General features: G+C 40.1%; 1 protein-coding gene across 1 annotated transcript; it reads left to right on the top strand.

Moving 5' to 3' along the window:
- The first annotated feature begins 6,782 nt into the window (after positions 1–6,782).
- On the top strand, positions 6,783–14,359 carry hand2 (heart and neural crest derivatives expressed 2). The gene is made up of 2 exons (XM_022757207.1): positions 6,783–7,896; positions 13,889–14,359. The coding sequence occupies exons 1-2, from the start codon at positions 7,276–7,278 to the stop codon at positions 14,021–14,023; spliced, it is 756 nt and encodes a 251-aa protein (XP_022612928.1). The 5' UTR covers positions 6,783–7,275; the 3' UTR covers positions 14,024–14,359.
- Positions 14,360–19,954: the final 5,595 nt, after the last annotated feature.

Below are 19,954 nucleotides of genomic sequence, written 5' to 3'. Positions count from 1 at the left end.
AATTTTCTCAATGCTGAACTACCGCTATTGTTTCGGTGGGGCGTCTTTTAAAAGTGTCAAAAAACACTTTTTTCTGCTGGAACCTGTGCACACCAAGCACATGGCTTGCTTGGTGTACCAGTGCATGCTCTCTGACTAAATCTGGCACCAGTGCACTGATGCTCAATCTACTCCAGGTAACCACCACCGACTATGCATGACATAACCTAACACAACCCCACATCAAATAACCCCAACTACTCCTTTAAGCATATAAAATGAACATATATAGGATAATATTATGTATGATATGTATGTATGTATGTAATATATGTATATATACATATATAATGTAAAATAATTTATTGATCAGGTGTGGTTCACAAACTTGTTCCGCTGCCCCAAGTGACCAGAACAAATCAAAAAAATGAAGACAAGATGGCAACTATTTTTATCAGTGTATTTACAGTTCAGTTTATGTCCTCTCATCAAAAAGCATTTCATTGCACTTGCTTGGATACCTGCAGAATAAAGGTAGTGATCTAACACACATGTAAAGTCAGCAATAAGGTCCACCCTGGTTAAAACAAAAGCAAAAAGACTGGTGTGATCTGGTCATGGGCTGTACCACAGTGTTAGTTGATGTCTTTTCTAAGCTCTCTATTCTTTCATGCAAGATAAGGGTGTTGCTTCCACCTGGCTGCCTGTCTGGCACTGTATATTCAGTGTGTGTCGCAACAGATAGACAGATAGATGATTTCAATGATCCGCACTGAGGGAAGTTATGTCAAAGTCACACTACATGTCTCCAAAAGTAAAGAATTGATGTTTTCTGTTTCTGACCGTCTCAATGCATGTGTGCATCGTTCAGACCAGGGCTTTATGTCTGTTGTTGACATTTTTAAGTGGAGGCTGACACCAGACTAGAAGTCATTCTCTGGATCGGCAATCTCCATGACAACATACCGTTTACAGTGTCTAGGCTACGGACATTTTGTTTTACTGTGGGAGGGATGCCCGTTGTATTCATGGCCTTGCTTCAGATTCACATTTATAGCAGCAAAAATAGTAACTGTCTCAAAACCAAACCCAACATCCAAATGCATTACCTCCACCCTGGGTCCACAGTGGTGTCGTGGAGCTGTGGAGCTGATAGTGGGAAGGCTCCCTATGATGCAAGCTTAAATAAAGTGCATTAAGTCACTGCAGTGGCTTAGGTAAGTTGAGGAGCTCTTCTGGGTTTTCAGTTTACAGGGCTCCTGGTATCTCAATCAGGCTGCTTGAATGAGCTTTCAGGGCTCTTTGAAAGATTTTCAGAGATCCTTGAATGGTCTTCAGTGGCCTCTAAAGGGTCTGCAGAGGTGCAGCAAATTTCTCCAGGTGTCCCTAACAAAATTCCTATCACTAAACAGCCATTTGATTTAGTAGAAAATTTGCATAATAAAAAATATAGGAATACTAGTTCTACAGTTCCTTATCTTGGAATATTTATCAACAAAACTGATGCCCCTTGCCAAAAGGGACCTTTGTATTCAAACTGCATGATATCTTGTGTTTAAGAAATTTTAAATTATTAAAACTAGAAAGCCTTATTAAGAGGAGAGAATGCTTTATTTATTTATTTATTTATTTATTTATTTATCTATTTATTTATTTTCACATTACGACAATTTATAACATATAATGTACAAATTACACAGCAGTGGGTGAAATTTTGTAAGTCGTCATTTGATCTCTCTCTCTCTCTCTCTCTCTCTCTCTCTCTCTCGCTCTCTCTCTCGCTCTCTCTCTCTCATATTCATTCATATTCTGGTAAAAAAAAAAAAAAAAAGCTTCCTGATTTAATACGCGGAATATGACAGCGGAGAGAGAGTGAAGAATAGCCTTGGCCGTTCTATGGGAAGAAACGTCACGTTACTGAAATGTGTTCTACCGGCTGTGTCGAGGCTCTACTGTAAAACCTTGACACGACCGCGGACTTCTCGTCTTGAGGAAGCCGTGAGACGCGGTCAGGGGGTCGGTCACAGTGTCAGCTCGGAGCCGGGATCTCACAATTTTCCGGGTGCTCTTTCAGCCACATAAACTCAAATTTCAAGCTAAGATGTCTGGAATGTCACTTCTATGCCAGGCACCGACCAGGCCTGTATCACTGGGCTGATAAACATCTATAGTCTTAACATTTATTAATTGTTAACGCATATAATAATAATAATAATAATAATAATAATAATAATAATAATAATAATAATAATAATAATAATAATAATAATAATAAATTTAAGATATATTTTTCCATTTGGACGCATCAGACGTCACCTTAACAAGTTGGTATTGTTGAGCTTTATCTCGGGTTGTCTCGAACATTTCAGAGCTTGAAGATGGTCTTACAGTTTGTTTCTTTGGACAGGGGTCTGTTGTGGAAGCAGCAGTAAATTATTGAAGAGGGGCTGCAGAGGTCACGACAAAGCCTATAGGCTACTATACAATGTTGTGTAACATCTCTTACGGATCCATGTTTCTTTTAGCTATTGACTCCAATTATAATGATATTTAATTAGAAAGATTTTTATTATTTACTGCAAATTTCTATCGTTTAAAAGAATGCGAAGGCATTATCGAATTATATTTAATCACATATACAAAATAGGCTATATAACTGTAGGATTGAATATGCAAACATATAAAAATCACAAAAAATGATTGAGATAAAAATACATCGCCGTAAATTTTTCATTTTCATACCAACAAACTGGTTGAAATGTGCCTAACGTCAGTGACGTCCTTATATGATTAGTGTCAATGAAGACAATAGACACTAGTGTGTGTGTGTGTGTGTGTGTGTGTGTGTGTGTGTGTGTGTGTGTGTGTGTGTGTATGACGCTAAAAAAATCGACTGATATTTTATATTTTTAGCAATTAGATAAATGACTGACGTGGAGAGACCGCAGCGTCTCGGCAGCCAGCCTCTGTCTCTCTGGCCTGACTCTTTGACATAAAGTCAACTTGAACCATGTGGATCAGCGGGTATTTGATGGCGGCAGAGGCAGAGCAAAAAGACCTAAACACCGGCCCCGGACTTTGGCCCACTAACACTCACCTGGAGACTCACCATCAGGTAGGAACCCTGTATCATATTAAACAGAGGTTAAAGTAACTGTGATGTTTTGTAGAAAAATGCAGGCACACTAATTATCTCATTTTGTAATGTTACAGGCCTAGTTTAGCTATTGTTGCTGTTATTACTGTAGTTNTGATTTAATACGCGGAATATGACAGCGGAGAGAGAGTGAAGAATAGCCTTGGCCGTTCTATGGGAAGAAACGTCACGTTACTGAAATGTGTTCTACCGGCTGTGTCGAGGCTCTACTGTAAAACCTTGACACGACCGCGGACTTCTCGTCTTGAGGAAGCCGTGAGACGCGGTCAGGGGGTCGGTCACAGTGTCAGCTCGGAGCCGGGATCTCACAATTTTCCGGGTGCTCTTTCAGCCACATAAACTCAAATTTCAAGCTAAGATGTCTGGAATGTCACTTCTATGCCAGGCACCGACCAGGCCTACATCACTGGGCTGATAAACATCTATAGTCTTAACATTTATTAATTGTTAACGCATATAATAATAATAATAATAATAATAATAATAATAATAATAATAATAATAATAATAATAATAATAATAATAATAATAAATTTAAGATATATTTTTCCATTTGGACGCATCAGACGTCACCTTAACAAGTTGGTATTGTTGAGCTTTATCTCGGGTTGTCTCGAACATTTCAGAGCTTGAAGATGGTCTTACAGTTTGTTTCTTTGGACAGGGGTCTGTTGTGGAAGCAGCAGTAAATTATTGAAGAGGGGCTGCAGAGGTCACGACAAAGCCTATAGGCTACTATACAATGTTGTGTAACATCTCTTACGGATCCATGTTTCTTTTAGCTATTGACTCCAATTATAATGATATTTAATTAGAAAGATTTTTATTATTTACTGCAAATTTCTATCGTTTAAAAGAATGCGAAGGCATTATCGAATTATATTTAATCACATATACAAAATAGGCTATATAACTATAGGATTGAATATGCAAACATATAAAAATCACAAAAAATGATTGAGATAAAAATACATCGCCGTAAATTTTTCATTTTCATACCAACAAACTGGTTGAAATGTGCCTAACGTCAGTGACGTCCTTATATGATTAGTGTCAATGAAGACAATAGACACTAGTGTGTGTGTGTGTGTGTGTGTGTGTGTGTGTGTGTGTGTGTGTGTGTGTGTGTGTATGACGCTAAAAAAATCGACTGATATTTTATATTTTTAGCAATTAGATAAATGACTGACGTGGAGAGACCGCAGCGTCTCGGCAGCCAGCCTCTGTCTCTCTGGCCTGACTCTTTGACATAAAGTCAACTTGAACCATGTGGATCAGCGGGTATTTGATGGCGGCAGAGGCAGAGCAAAAAGACCTAAACACCGGCCCCGGACTTTGGCCCACTAACACTCACCTGGAGACTCACCATCAGGTAGGAACCCTGTATCATATTAAACAGAGGTTAAAGTAACTGTGATGTTTTGTAGAAAAATGCAGGCACACTAATTATCTCATTTTGTAATGTTACAGGCCTAGTTTAGCTATTGTTGCTGTTATTACTGTAGTTAATGAAGAAACACTCTTAATACCTGAGTCAACACACTAACAAGTATCAACAAAAACTTAACATCAATAACATTTCTATTTTTCATTCTCTACTCTCTATGACAAGGTTTTATTTTATTCTATTTTATTGTGTTTACTGTAAAACCTTGACATTATACCGCGGACTTTTCGTCTTGAGGAAGCCGTGAGAAGCGGTCAGGGGGTCGGTCACAGTGTCAGCTCGGAGCCGGGCTCTCACATTGTACCGGGTGCTATTTACATGAACTCAGATTTCAAGCTTTCTGATAAAACATTAAACTGAGATGTTGAGCAGGCTGGTCATTCTATAGGTGTCCGGAATGTCACCTCAATACCACAATGCCTGTACAACAAGGCTGATTTACATCAATATATGTTCTAACATTTCCTCATGGTTAATTATAATTATAATTATTATCATAATTATTATTATTATTATTATTATTATTATTATTATTGTCGTTGCTGTTATTGTTATTATTAAGTTCAAGGTATCTATTTCCGGATGTAAACCTCACATTAAGAAGTTAAACTAGGGATGGTCTTATAGTTTTTGGAAAGTGGCTTTTGTGGAAGCAGCAGTAAATTATTGAAGAGGTCAATTCAAACGCAGTTTGTAAAGAAACACTGTAGCATCTCAAGCACTGTACATATTACAGTCCACGGCTACAGCAACAAAGCAGCTACAAATATAAGAGTCTACACATGCACAATTATCAACAGAAACTGAGTAATTCATTCGTTTTCAATGTGTCACAATCAGCAGACAACAGGTTACGGAGTGTGAGGTCACAATTCAAAAAGGAACAGTACAACAGTAACGACAGCAGACGCAGGCCTCTTTTAATCTTAGTGTCTTTTCTTCCTTCAATAAATAAACTCAGGCACGCTCCCTGTTGTCTTCTGCCTATAAGACTTTACTGGCGATTGTACTGGACTCACTGGGAGCTGTGGTCCTGAGGCTCCGCTCCTCCTCTCTGTTGTCACATCCACAGTTAACTACAGGCCTGTGTCAAGTCTCTGTGTTTCTTCTTACATTTGCAGTTACACCTTTACGGTTTGTTGTTCGTATGAAGCGAGTCAGCGACTGTCCGCTGCCTCAGTGTTTACACCATGCTAAAAATGTGAACGCACAACGGTGAAGCGCGTGGGCGGAGCTGCGCGACCGAACAGAGCGGAGTTAGCCGAGGAGGGAGACAGATGTGAAGGACATGATTGCAACAGAGACCCACAGCGAACCACTGAGCTGATTACCACGATAAGGCACCATCTAAGCCTCTCTCTCTCTCTCTCTCTCTCTCTCTCTGACCAGTTATCGTATGCGTTATGTTTTTGGCCTAAATGGGAAAAGTCCCGGTTCTCCCGATGGTCACTCCACTTTTGTTCCCCAGGAATTTCCAAGTGTTTCCTGCATTCAGAAAGAAATGTTGAATTATATGAGGAAAAAAAACATTTTAAAGACAAACAGGCTTCAACAGAAATTTGCCTAATCAATAATCTAATACCAGTGGCTTTAATGATGGTCAGACACTACCTTTGTATTCTGCGCTCTTCACATACACACTTAAAGAAATCACATGTGCCTAATGTAGAATATTAGCATGTTCCTAATTAAAACTGGGGAGCAGTGCAGCTTCAGTGGAGCCAATAAAACTGGTGACTGTATTTCGTTAAATACATTTTAAAATGCATCATTAAATATGTCAATAACTAATATAATGATAACCTTCAATGCAACAAACAGCAGGATCATCTCACTTTACTCTTGACCTTGTAGCTAATGGTTGCGGTGTATAGGCGTGAGCGTGGCCTGTGTGTGTGTGTGTGTGTGTGTGTGTGTGTGTGTGTGTGTGTGTGTGTGTGTGTGTGTGTGTGTGTGTGTCTGCGCGCGCGCGCCAGCAGGTCTATTTAGCAGGCCCATTGACAAGCTAACAGATCCTGCAGACAGGGCCAGCAGAGGGAGCGGTGATTCGCCATTGGCTGATGGAGGCTGTGACGTTGGTTTCTCCTCCCCGGTAGTAAAGATGACGTAGTAAATCAGACACACACTCTCTCTCTCTCACATACAGACAAGTTGGCTTTACAATAGCTCAGTATCAACTTGCCAGTAGTGACCCAGTGACTGGCCAGACTGTTCCTGCCTTGCCAAACGGCTCTGAGGCTGACAGCTGCTGACTGCCTCACAGAGAGAAGATGAAGTAGCTACAGAGAACAACAAGGAGGACAGTTTCTTCAGGAAGAGGGAGTAATAAGCGCTGCCTGCTGTGACTTTATAACGAAAGGGAGAGGGAGAGGAACAATGTCCTAGAGGAGGAGGAGTTGTTTGGACAGAACTGAACGGCCTGCAGGGCCACTACTGACAGGACGAGCCGGTCTAGCCTACCGCTGCGCGCCCGTGACGGTCGGTATTCCAGCTGTTTCTGTGGGAAACCTCTGGGGAGATTACTCAGGATGCAAGCATCAGCTCTGGATAACCGTTAAACGGCGAAGGCAAAAGCCTTACAGCTGCAGCATCCGAGAAAGACCGGTGTGCGTGCGCGCGCGCATGCAACAGAGCGTGTGTGTGTGTGTGTGAGTGCGTGTGTGTGCGTGAGTGCGTGTTTGTGTGTGTCACCATGAGTCTTGTGTCGGGCTTTCCTCACCACACGGTCATGCACCACCACGACAGCCATCACTACTCCCTGCACGCTGCCACGGCCGGTCGGTGTCACGAGGAGACCGGTGCTCCTCCTTACTTCACGAGCTGGCTCATAAGCCACGCGGACATGTCTCCCACTGAGTACAGCCTCGCGCCCGGCTACAGCCCAGAGTACCATGGCAACAGCGGCGGCGGGTCTACGGGCGGCCTGGATCCCCACCATCACCATCACCACCACTACGGACCCGGCGGCTTGGTTCCAGGGGCCGGCACCATCTCAGTGAACGGAGCTACGGTCGGTATGCACCACCACCACCACACACACCCACGGACGGTGAAGCGGAGACCCACGGCCAACCGTAAGGAGAGGCGGCGGACCCAGAGCATTAACTCGGCCTTTGCGGAGCTGAGGGAGTGTATCCCCAACGTCCCGGCCGACACTAAGCTGTCCAAGATCAAGACTCTGCGGCTGGCCACCAGCTATATCTCCTACCTGATGGACATCCTGGACAAGGACGGACAGCACGGAGACACGCAGGCTTTCAAGGCCGAGCTGAAAAAGACAGAGGCTCGGGAGGAGCGGAGGAAGAGAGAGGCGGTAAGAGCGCGTAATGATTATCAACTGAAATGAGATAAATGCTGTTTGTCCACACAGAGCTTTTATAATAAGAGCACAAATAACTTAATCATATGTTAGCCACTCCTTTTTAGCTGCATGACCGTAACAGCCTGGACCTATAGTCATCGCTGACATTAGCCAGTCTTCTCTCTGGTTAGCTGGGGGAAGCCCTTTAATAAAACAACACTGGAATAGTCTAAAGTTGACTCTAAGACCTGGAGAGCACAGCTGGCCGACCTGCAAACATCTTCTGTTCATGAGGTCTAAAGGCAGTGTAAGAGGAAACAGCCTACATTAGCGCGCTAATATAAAAACTCTGTAGGCCTATATTTATTGTGTTCATTGTCTTTGTCATTGTCTCCAAAATCCATGTAAAACGGTGTAAAATCAGGTGGTAGAACATAAAACGCCTTGAATTAAAAGAAAAACATGTTTTTTTAAACATTTGATTTCAGATCAGCGTCACAGGGCAAACTCCTTAAATGTAACTTTGATCAACTTTAACTTCAAATTCCACTTGTGTTCTTTTGTGTATAGGCTGGCTAGAGTTTTTTTTTCTTATATAATGAGCAGCTTGAACAAATTGTTAAAAATAAATAAAAAATATGAAATTATAAAAAAGCAATAGTATATGATGCTGCTTTGTGTATTTTATATCAACGGAATATATGTAGGATCCTGCACGGCTGGTTTTTTTTTTACATTTACATTTGCGAGATTGCCGCCACGTTTTTTTTTTTCCTGTCTTCTCTATGATCTGTAAATATTTTCTTCATCATGACAAAATGCCATAATAAATAGAGTTTGAAGCAGCAACTAGCCAAGGATATTTGCTGATTGGCTGCAGCCTAATCTAGTTTACTGAGGAGAAGATGAAGACGGATATAGGCCTTAAATAGTCAGCTCTCAGTACAGGCCATTTTACACTTGGTGCCAGAGCAGTAAGACGATGCGATTCATAATAGAGACAACACAGGAATGTCAATCAGGAAACCGTTGGTTCTGGAAGGTTTTTAATTTCGCCATGGTTATTTTATAATCCTGTGTACATAATATACAAGCACCCTACCTGCAGCAGTCCTCTATGGAGACATCACTGTGGACCCTCCAAAGATCATTATGATCTACAAAATCAGCTTCTGTTTTTATTCCATACAGTGTTGAAGTGAGAGAGGAGGCCAGAGAGCTGGAGTCTAAACTCAGCTACAAGGAGGAGGAAAAAAAGTAAACAACACAGGCTTTTCCTGTGAAGGAATTACACACACACACACACACACACACACACACACACACACACACACACACACACACACATAGGCTATATATACATTTAATGGAGAGTAATCTTATAGCTCCATTTATTTGGGGGGAGGAATTTAAAAATCCTGTCGTGGAGCACATGGGGCGCCTGCTAAAGAGAGTAAACAGTAAAATGTAGAATGTAAGTGTTTACCCGTAGTTGTAATGGATACTTGACTTCTTAATCATACAGTTGAGCCATATAAACAGTCTAATGGCTGGTCTATGGTCCAAACCAGTTTCCTTCCTCATCCACCTTGGAGCCGTGCAGGAGGGCCAGGTTCAGTCACATAGAGCCACCACTATTACTCCCAGTGCTTGATGGCTTCTGCTCTATCGTCCACATCCTTCTGACCTCAGCTCTGCCTACGCTGCTCCTTCAGTTTCCAGGGAAATATTTGGCACATCCAAGAGATTTAGACCTTTTTTTATATACATCTACACATGCTCTCTCAAACACAGTAGCCAGTGTTGCTGCTATTTTATTTTATATTTGAGTTATTATCCTCTTTATGATCACCGGCTAAAGGTCATAATTTATGATCTTTTTATTTACCACTAACAGATCTAACCGTCACGCCATTCATTCTACATGCTTTGACAAAAGTAGCTGCCACACATTTATTTCATGATATACGGCTACATCTTCACCACCACATCTTCCAACAACAAGCTTTAAATTATATGTAGAAACAAACAACACAGAGCAAGTCAGAAGAAGAGAAGGGAATAATGATTTCCAGTCTGCAGTCTCAACGTGCTGCCTATAGGAAGTGTTGTGCATAATGGGAGCCAGAAAGACATTTTTTCCTCACATTTCAAACTGCAATCACTAATAGGAGGATGTTGTCCTACTAATAACTCATGTCAAGTCTTTCTTGAAACTGCACTTCACACTCTCCTGCTACAACTGTTAAAAAAAAATTTATTAAGACGAAACATTTATCAGAGAAGTAATTGTAGATGAGTTTGATCCTCGTTGTTGTTTTAATTGCTCATGCTTATGCAGATTTTGTACAATTCATAAGATTTTTTTTCATGCACATTGCTGTACATTTTTTTTTTATCACTGATCACAGCTGTGCCTTAATATCAACTTATGGTCTGTTTGGTTTGTTGTACTACAGTGGGAAGATCTGTTGATCCAGACTTATTTTAGCTCATGTTTTTATTATATTTGCTCTATTTTTCATTTCATCTTGACTTACGTAGTTATTTTTATCACAATGCAGCAGCTGATTACAAATATACATTTCAATCATTATTTGAAATAATTTTTGATAGAAAAGATTTAGCCTTTAGTGAATGACAGACCTGCATGTTCCAGCACAACGTTTCATTTTGTTGCAGTGTTCATCTTTTAGGAAAAGAAACAGTTCATGTTGCTGTCTTTATGTCGTTTTGGTTGTGTGTGAGTAAGTGTGCAGGATAGAGAGTGCTCAGGCAGTGGCTCAGTGTCTCCTAGAAATGACGTTTAAATACAACTAAACTGGAACAGTAAATAGGTTTTGTAGGAGACGTAATGCGATATGCAGCCAGCAGACTAACAGTGTCTGGACCTCTGTCGTGACAGATGAGTGGGACGTTCAGAAAACCTTCTATGAAGTGGTGCGCAAATAATAAAACACTGACCAAACCCCTATTAGGTTCATATAAACATGAGGTGTGTGGGGTTGTAGATAAAAGATCCAGTGGCTGTGAGCGTGTTCGGATTTTTAGCGAGCCTTCAGTTGAAGTGAGGAGGCAGATGACGAGCCAGGCTACACGGTAGAAAGTGATAGTGGTTATGACTCATTCAGTCGGAATAACATTTTAGATGTTTAGATGTTTAGCAAATGATTATGGGACATTAAAAAAATGTTATAATGATTTTATAATCTGCTTGTAATTCATAACGGTGACGTATCGTAGTGGAGGCTGAAGATAAAGCGTGTGCTAGTGTAAAATCACAAATTGTTTATTTACAGATCCAGTCATTATTTTATCCACATGCATTTTTGTTTTCATTTGTGTTATCTCTTTGTTAGTATTTTTAATATTTGATGACGTGTACTAAAGAAACGGCCTCCGAGGCTTTGCATGTCTGTGTGGTTTGCGCATTATTTAATTCCGGACACTTTCTGCTGCTGGCAGCGCTCGCATTTTATTGGACCTTGCGGTTTTATTAACACACCTGGACAGAAATAGTGAATGTGTCAGTTCGATTTTTAGGGTTTTATACTTGACCTGATACGTCAACGTTTTTGCCTTTTTTTTTGTCTCCGCAGAGAGAGAGAGAGAGAGAGAGAGAGAGAGAGTCACTGTGACTTCAAAGATCTGGCAGTTTGACGCGAACTGTCTGATCTTTTATTAGCAGCCTACTACACGCACATTTCTGGACGAGCACCAACGTTTAGAACCTCAGAGCTCTCCTTTATTAAACTCCTATCATCTTCTTTGTTTTTATTTCACTGGTAATTATACAGACTATTGCTAATAAAAGAGCCACTTAAAAGTTGAATTTACAACATATTGACAAATAAAAGCAAAATTGCTCAGTGAAAATCTAAGTACGAGCAAGAAAGTGACACATTTAAAAAAAAAACGAGTTTAAATGAAGTCTATGAATAATATAAGTGAAAGCGCCAGCTGTCACAGAAAATCATTTACCAAGTTTTGAATGATTGTGTAGCTCAGCCTCAGCCCTGTGCGGATCATCTGTCCATGTGAGATGACCGCGTTAAACTTCCCTCTGCAAAGTAAGAAACGCCAAATGAAGGCAAATGGTTGTTGTTTCCCGCCTCTCGTGCTAGACTGGATGGATGGTTTCTAGTGGATTATAGAGTGTTTACCGACCTGAAGGGTGGTTTACCGCTCCAGAATTAACATATAGCTGAAAGCAAGGCGACGTTATGTCGTCACATTTTCATGTAGTTTGAAAATGATGAGTCGGGACAGGTGTAAATCCTGGAGATCTTCTTTCAACGTGAATACATGGACTGAATATGGACGACCAGGCCTACATTCAACTCTGTCGGAATATAACAGGTCGGTTTCACTGTGTCATCAAACGACACTCTGACACTCAGACTGACGCCTCAAAGTCAATCATCATTTTCACTATTCTCCAGACATTAAGGCTGCACATTGTCCAAACAATCACTTGCCGCAGTGAGTGGAGAAATATTTATAAAATAATTATTTGTTCATGTCCAGCTCGGCCTGTGGTTGTGTTACTGAGGTTATTCCCGCCTAGAGCGCCTTCTCTTATTTTGTTTTTAAACTTTGTTTCTCACTTATTATTATTATCATTATTAATATTGGTATTATTATTAATATTATAATTATCATTATTATTATTGTTGTTGGTGTTGTTAAGTAAAAAACGTGTAGGCTACACTCTTGGTAGAGGGAGTTCGACAGTAATCCAAATAATCATTAATCCCTCATCTTTAAAGATACAACGTGTGAGCACATTTGTACATGTATATGTGGAAAAGGAAATCTGCATAAAAACAATATTTTTACTATATTGTTTTCTAAATTATATTGATTTATTTTTAATTAGGCCAAATACTGTTTCTGGAACAGTTGTTGGCTGATGGAAACTGCAAGCTTTAACAATTAAACATGCAGAATCAAAATAGATTAAATACACTGACAATAATAATAATAATAATAATAATAATAATAATAATAATAATAATAATGAACATGATAAATAAATTAGGCTAATACATATGAGGTGGTTGCAGCATTAAACATTAAGAGCTATTTCCCTTTGGTTAATCCTGCAACATTAAATCCTTCTTATCAGGGCTGCACAATATGCAAAAAAAAAAAAAATCATTTTGCAATTATTTTGGCAGATATGTGATTTCAGTTAGAATGTTCTTTTTATCTTTTCAGTTTCAATGAAATAAATATAAAAATGATGATGATGTGATTTTTGTTGGAAACATCTGGAGAGTAGGATTTGTAGTCCGGGGCATCTCTGCAGTAGCACAACACTTGTGGTGCTGACAATGCATAACAATGTTGTGACATATTTTACCTTTATCAAAAAAAAAAAAACATATATTTCCAGTAATTGTGCAGCCCTAGTTCTGAGTGTTTGACGTGTTTTACAGGGAATAAATTCACATGAGCAGAACATTTTAATTGAGTTAGAGAATATACCTGAACACCTGGGCCACTCGTGGGTGATTCAGTCTTATTTCTGTTCAGTCCTGTCGCTTTGAAACACCCAACACATGATGGGTGCACTCTGTCTTGTGGACATTACACGTCTGGAGTACAGCAACTTTATTTTCTTTCTTTTCTTTTTTTATCAAAACACACTGTTGATGTGTCACGTTCCCATTTTGACTATTGTATATTAATGCATATTCCGTGAGCTTGTCCCAAACACATCGTTACACTACAAACACACTCGTGCTACAAAGTGGAACATGAAAACCAACAGGTGCTCTCATGCATGGTGAATGAATCTAGTTATTTGAACGTGGAATTATTTCTTCATCTGTATTTTTCATTTGTGTTTTAAAAAAAATGTGAAGAAAGAAAAGTAAAACTGTTTCCATGGTAACAAAGGCCACTGTCAATCGCTTATCTAGCTTTATTTTCTATCTCATAAAATACCAATATCAAAACGTTATTATGATGAATAAAATACAAATGTATGCGTCTGCAGGTGGAGATCCCTAAGACGACTTCATCATCATCACCTTCATTCTCATCGTTGTCCTCCTCATCAGCGGGCGACAGGAAGAGTAAAGGACGGACAGGGTGGCCTCAACATGTCTGGGCTCTGGAACTCAAACAGTAGCGCCTCCCTCCCTCGCGCAGGTTAACAGCACTCCCTTGCTCCTCCAGCCTTGTCCTGCAGAAGAGTGATGGGACAGTACTGACGCGCTCTGATGAACTGTAATGGCTGCCATCATCGTATCTCTGGACCTTGAGGCTGTCAACTTCCCACAGAACAGTGGACGCTGTATAAACTTTTATAGCTGTGTTCACTTTTTTTTGGAGTAGATTTATAACTCCCCCACCTTTCATCAGCAGAGACGCTTTCCGTGGCTTTGTGCTGTGTAAGGGTTTGACCTTGAACCCTGATTTCCTCTTTAAAGTTTACCTCGAGAAAAAAACCCCACTAATCACAGATTCCATGCTCTTTTTTTTTTTGATTGAAGATTTTAATAGAAAAAACATTTAAAAACACAAAAAATAGAAATATTTACAGCTTCACCAAAAATAGAAAAAAAAAAATCCCAATCATCATTTCCCAATAATTCAAAATAGCCTATTTGATGTGAGTGGAAGGCTAATTTAAAATACAGTAAATGTCTGTGGACTTGAACTATATATATGTACGTTAGAGACAGACCAGCTGGGTGGGGTCAGTGGGGTTAAAATAATATATTATCTGTAACATTTGACCTCGTGAATCAATAGGATCCACTGTTACATTCATCACACATCCAACTTAACCAGCTTTGCTCAAGTTACTCTCCCTGCCTCTGCTCTCCTTTCAGGGAGCTGACAGTCTAATGAAATAGGTGCCATTTAGTGGATGGGATGTATGCTGATTTAAGAGTGGTCCATGCGCTCTTAGGTTCTAACACGTGTACCCTGCCTCTGAGCAAAGTAGTTCCTGCCACTGCTGGAGTGTGAACGGAGAGCGTCGGAGTCTCTCTTCCTATTGAGGGAAAACAGAGTTGGGGACGTGCAAGACCATTTCTCTCTCTCTCTCTTTCTCTCTCTCTCTCTCTCTCTCTCTCTCTATCGCTCTCTCTCTCTCTCCCTCTCTCCCTCTACTCAAATACTCAAAACAGCCCAACCCAACCCCCCAACCCCCACATACTCACACACACACGGGGTGTTGACGTGCGCTCTGATTTATTTAATGGAATATATTATGTGCAATGTGGCCAAAGACCAAAACAGACTGACAACAGACATTTACTGAGTTTCATTGAACAACAAGGTTTATGAGTTTATGGTTCCATCTCTCTCTCTCTCTGTCTCTCGCTCTCTCTCTATCTCTCTCTCTCTCTCTCTCTCTCCCCCTCTCTCTCTCTCTCTCTCTGTCTTTTCTCTTGCAACTTTGAATTGTAAATGTAGTGACGTCACAGTGATGATGAAGTGTCCATGTTGTGGTGTGGAAAATATAGTGGGAGTCTAAATAATACTTAATGTGGGATGTAAACATTGTCATGAATTTAATAAACCACCACCTGGTTACATGCTAGTTGATGCAAACTGGGTTGATTTCTTACTTTTAGTCAGTCGTGCAGTTTTCTGTTCACATTCATTTAGGTTTGAGAATGATTCAGAAATAACCAGGTTATGTTATCCACAGCAACTTCAATGAGCATTTAAGAGGTAAAACACTTCTCTGTCAGTTTTGTGCTGATCCGGATGTAAATAAAACTCTCTGTTTTTAAGCTGAAAAGAAATACTTTCAAGTCGCAACAAAAACTGACACTAGATTTAAAACTGAATTTTGGACAGGCGCACAAAAAATAAATCATAGTCTGCATATCAAAAGGACAAACATATTTTTAGTTGTCATATTTTATAGGACATTTTTGGTGTGATTTAGATTATCCTTCGTTGTCTCCTTGTGATTTCCACATTCACCACTTTTTAAAAGGCCAAACTTTTTTTTTAAGCCATATTAAATTTAAGTTATATTCACAAATTAAATTCAAGAATTTGACTCAATGACAAAAAATATTTACTTTCTAATACAACAGTTGCTGTATTAGAAACTAACAATAACTGAAAAAATGATTTGTAATACACAGATCCAAGATGACTAATCATAAATTCAGCAGTGGATGACCTTCAGCAGATATCGCTCTCAGTCTGTGAGCACTGATGTTGTATTTGTGTGAATGTTAAATGTGAATTACTCTGAACAGCAGGTGGATTTGTTGCTGCTTTTACCGCCTGTGGTGACACACTTCTGTGATCTGTGACGCCAGCAAGAAAATATGAGAGTCAAACATTCTCACATCCCATTGAATAATGATCAGGAGGCCGGAGCGAAAGGGTCATGATTTCAATCTTATCGGTTTCTGTAAAAAATATCTGAAATCTGTCACAGCATGGGTTGAACTCGTCCTATCACTTTGCTCTATCTAAATGACGGCTGCCATTAAAGCCTTTCTATTTTACAAACAATAGGGTGAGATCCCTGTCAGTCCTGCAAAGGCTTAATCATGTTTCTGTGGCAAACCTTTGTGGCGCCTTTACTGTGGCACGTTGGGCGACCCACTGCGGCTGATGTGCAAGTCCTCAAAAATGTTAACAGTCATGTGGAGAGTCTTCATGGTCAAACTGAGCTTCTTCATTTATTCTGCTACATTTCTCTGGTGCTGGCAGGGTTAGTTGTTGAGAAGACCATGAAGGAAATACTAGGGAATCTTCTTGTTTATAGTAATGCTGGTTGTTCCTATCACTAAGCACTGCTTAATTGTATACAATATATCGATAACTCATAAACTTAATGTGGAGAACAATGATTCACTACATACACACTATTTTCCACCAATGTAAAGTGAGTATATTTGCAGCTCTAGTTATAAATGGATGTGTATTTAGCATGATTTATGAATTAAATATAAGTTTCTCCGTCCTGAGAAAATAAAAATTCCATATACTTTGATTTGTTTTATATTTGTGGCAAGTAAATGATCCAAAACTTGTACCAGTCAAACACAAAAACAAATAACTGCCCGACTATGATTTTTGTCACGTTAACAGCAGGAACACCGTCACGCTTTCAGACAACCCCATAGAACAGTTATTGACATGCTGCGTGCTCTTAACATTACCAAGGTATCTGATGGAGCTGTCAATCAGCTGTCCATTGATCAGGCCTTATCTGGCATCCAGGTCGGTATGCTGATAGGAGACGGGGAAAAAGAGCTTGAGAGGATAAGTCTCGTTCTGACAAAGACTAGCACGAGATGTAATGGCCTGAGTCTGGCCTCGGGTGAAGACAGGAGTGCAGATAATTAGTGAGAGAGCTGGCGTCAGACAGAGATGACCTCACAATGACCGGGACACAAACCTGCACATGCACACACACACACACACACACACACACACACACACACACACACACACACACACACACACATAAATACCCATGCACCTACCAAAAAGTGGAGTGGGAATAACAATCAGCCCGGGGCTTTGGACCTGGACTGGCCCATCAAAACCCATACAGCCCCTGTAATAAACAAAGGTTAAATTAACCATGATGCTTTGCTTTGTATAACAATACATGAAACAGAAGCATCAGCACATGATTATATTTGTATAATTTCATAATGTTGTTACAAAACATTACATGTTGTTATAATAATAATAATAATAATAATATAATAATGATTATATGATGATTATATTGCTCATATATTTCATATTACAGTCCACAACTACAACAACAAAGTAGCTACAGTGTGAAAAATGACCATATAACTGAGTCAACAGTACATTGGATGTCTCTGTAATAAAATTCTCTATGTTGGAGGTAATCACAGAATTTCTGGTGAAACCAGAAAACAACACAACATATATTAAATAAACTCAGCAGGTTGTTTTCTGCTGCTTTAAAACTTGACTTGTGTTTGTACTGGACTCACTGGGAGCTGTGGTTCTGAAGCCCCTCTGCTGCTCCGCTCTTCCTCTCTGCTGTCTGCACTCACTGCATAGTCTAGTCAGCTTGGGAGGGAGATGATGGCCACAGTGGGACATGCAACCTGCTCGACTGGGCTGATCACCACCATAAAGTAATATCTATATCTTGATCTCTCCATCTCTCGCTATTTTCTCCACCCCTCTCTGACACTTGATATTTTGGACATTAACATTACCAGGCAGGGACAAATGGAATAAAGTAGTGTCCACACACAGAGCCTCACGTCTCATAGCCAAAGATAACATCTCCAACAAACATAAACCGAGAGCTCAGATCAGCTGAGTCTGTTTTTCAGCCTTTCCCTTCACTATGACATAACTAGTGTCAGCTGCGTCCAGTGAAACTGCAGCAGGTCCATAAATTCATTATTGGATAATTCAAATGCAAATTGCATTTATCAGATTTTTTTTTTATCCAGCTCTAATATCAAACAAATACACTGACCTAAATGCAAACAATGCACATATAATGAATTATTATGGTCAACTCTTGAATGTTAAATCAGGTACTGACTGAAGCCAACATGCTTCAGTGGAGCCACAAAAGGAAAGTGAAACTGCAACTTTTTTACAACTTGTTTGGACCAATGTTTGGTCGTGCACATGCCACTTGCATCAAATGTAAGGATGGAAAGAATTTGACAGGATTGATAAATCCGTTACTGAGCTACAGTGGTACAGTACAGTACAGTCATACACTCATTTTTGACACCTTGCCTGGGCATATCATCAGTAATGTACCCTGAGGTTATTGGGGTGTGTTGGGTATTTCACCATCAGACTAGTCCAGGCAACCAAGCTGAGGCTGTATACAGCCTGCATATTGTGGACATGATGCTGAGGCTACGTCCACACTGCTACGTTTTCATTTTGAAATATAATCAATCTTCATCCAGACGACCGTTTCAGCTCCATATCAGAAATGATCTCTGTTCACACTAACACACCTGAAAACACACACATACGTGAGCATTCACGTACACTGAGCATGTGCGAGCTGGTGTAAACAGGAAGAAGGCTGTCTACTCTGCAGTTGGTTAGTCACACAAAATACTACGAAGGAGGAAAAGCAAAGACAGTTGTAGCATTAAAATGCAGAATTTAACTGAATAACAGCTGCTAGCAAAGACAACACGGTCAGTAACACTGTAATTCATTATCATGTTGTATTCACCACTGGTAGTCAAGGCGGATAAGAGCCAATCAGGAGAGACCAAGGGTGTCTACGTCATAATTTCCAAAGATCTCAGTTTCTGTTTGTCCATACTACAACACAACCGCAGAGTTTTTAAAATAAAACACAACCCCAAAGTTTTCAAAATAAGACCAGCAGTGTTTCCAGGAGTCTCTGTTTTTGGAGTGTGAAAGGCAGGATTAAATGTAGGAAAAGAAATTGTGTTTAAAAACAAACAAAAGTAATGTGGACGTAGCCTGAGTGTAATGTAGGCAATGGCCCTGCAAAGACTCAGCAAATAACCTCCATCAGAAAGTACCATGTTCAAAACCTTCATCTATAGGAGTGTCAGAGCTCAATCATTGGATTCCAATGGGCTTGGGCAGCGGGATGAGGTTCTGATGGCCCACACTACTTCTGGGTGTTGGGCTTCTGTGCTTTTCAGCCAATAGCTAGTGAGTTCTATAGTGGTCTTGAACCCTTTCCTTACAAAGAGTCCTTGATGGATTATCCACCAAGCCTTGCAGTAAAAAATGAAAGGATAGGGATGAAATCAAATATGGCCAGCAGCAGACACATGATGCAGTGTGGTTTGCCTTCTTGCTCCTATTATGTTCACTTGCTTTGTTGCTTCATCTCTAAGTGCTGGTTCTGTCCTCCTAAACGGCTGCTCTCACCTCACTTCAGCTTTTTCAGACCTCTGTTGTCCTGAGGGGGTTGCATACATTCCTCATCTGCTCTTTTCTTGGTCACCACCTTCATCGGGACTCCATATTTTAGCCTTGACTCCACATTCTCAAAGATGGACCCACTAAAGGCAGCACTGAAAATGTTTGTAAATATGACACAGCACCTTCTTTGGGCCAATCAATG

The sequence above is a fragment of the Seriola dumerili genome, unplaced genomic scaffold (genome assembly GCF_002260705.1).
Source record: "Seriola dumerili isolate Sdu_G_001 unplaced genomic scaffold, Sdu_1.0 BDQW01000267.1, whole genome shotgun sequence".
In the NCBI taxonomy this organism is placed as follows: Eukaryota; Metazoa; Chordata; class Actinopteri; order Carangiformes; family Carangidae; genus Seriola; species Seriola dumerili.
The sequence above is the reverse complement of the archived record's forward strand: the minus strand, read 5'-3'. Positions and strand labels throughout refer to the sequence as shown.

Excerpts from the sequence above, each read along its gene's own strand:
- hand2 (XM_022757207.1), top strand. The coding sequence starts at position 7,276 with ATGAGTCTTGTGTCGGGCTTTCCTCACCACACGGTCATGCACCACCAC. Across the intron at positions 7,897-13,888 it reads AGCGGAGGAAGAGAGAGGCG|GTGGAGATCCCTAAGACGAC; the intron begins GTAAGAGCGCGT and ends ATGCGTCTGCAG.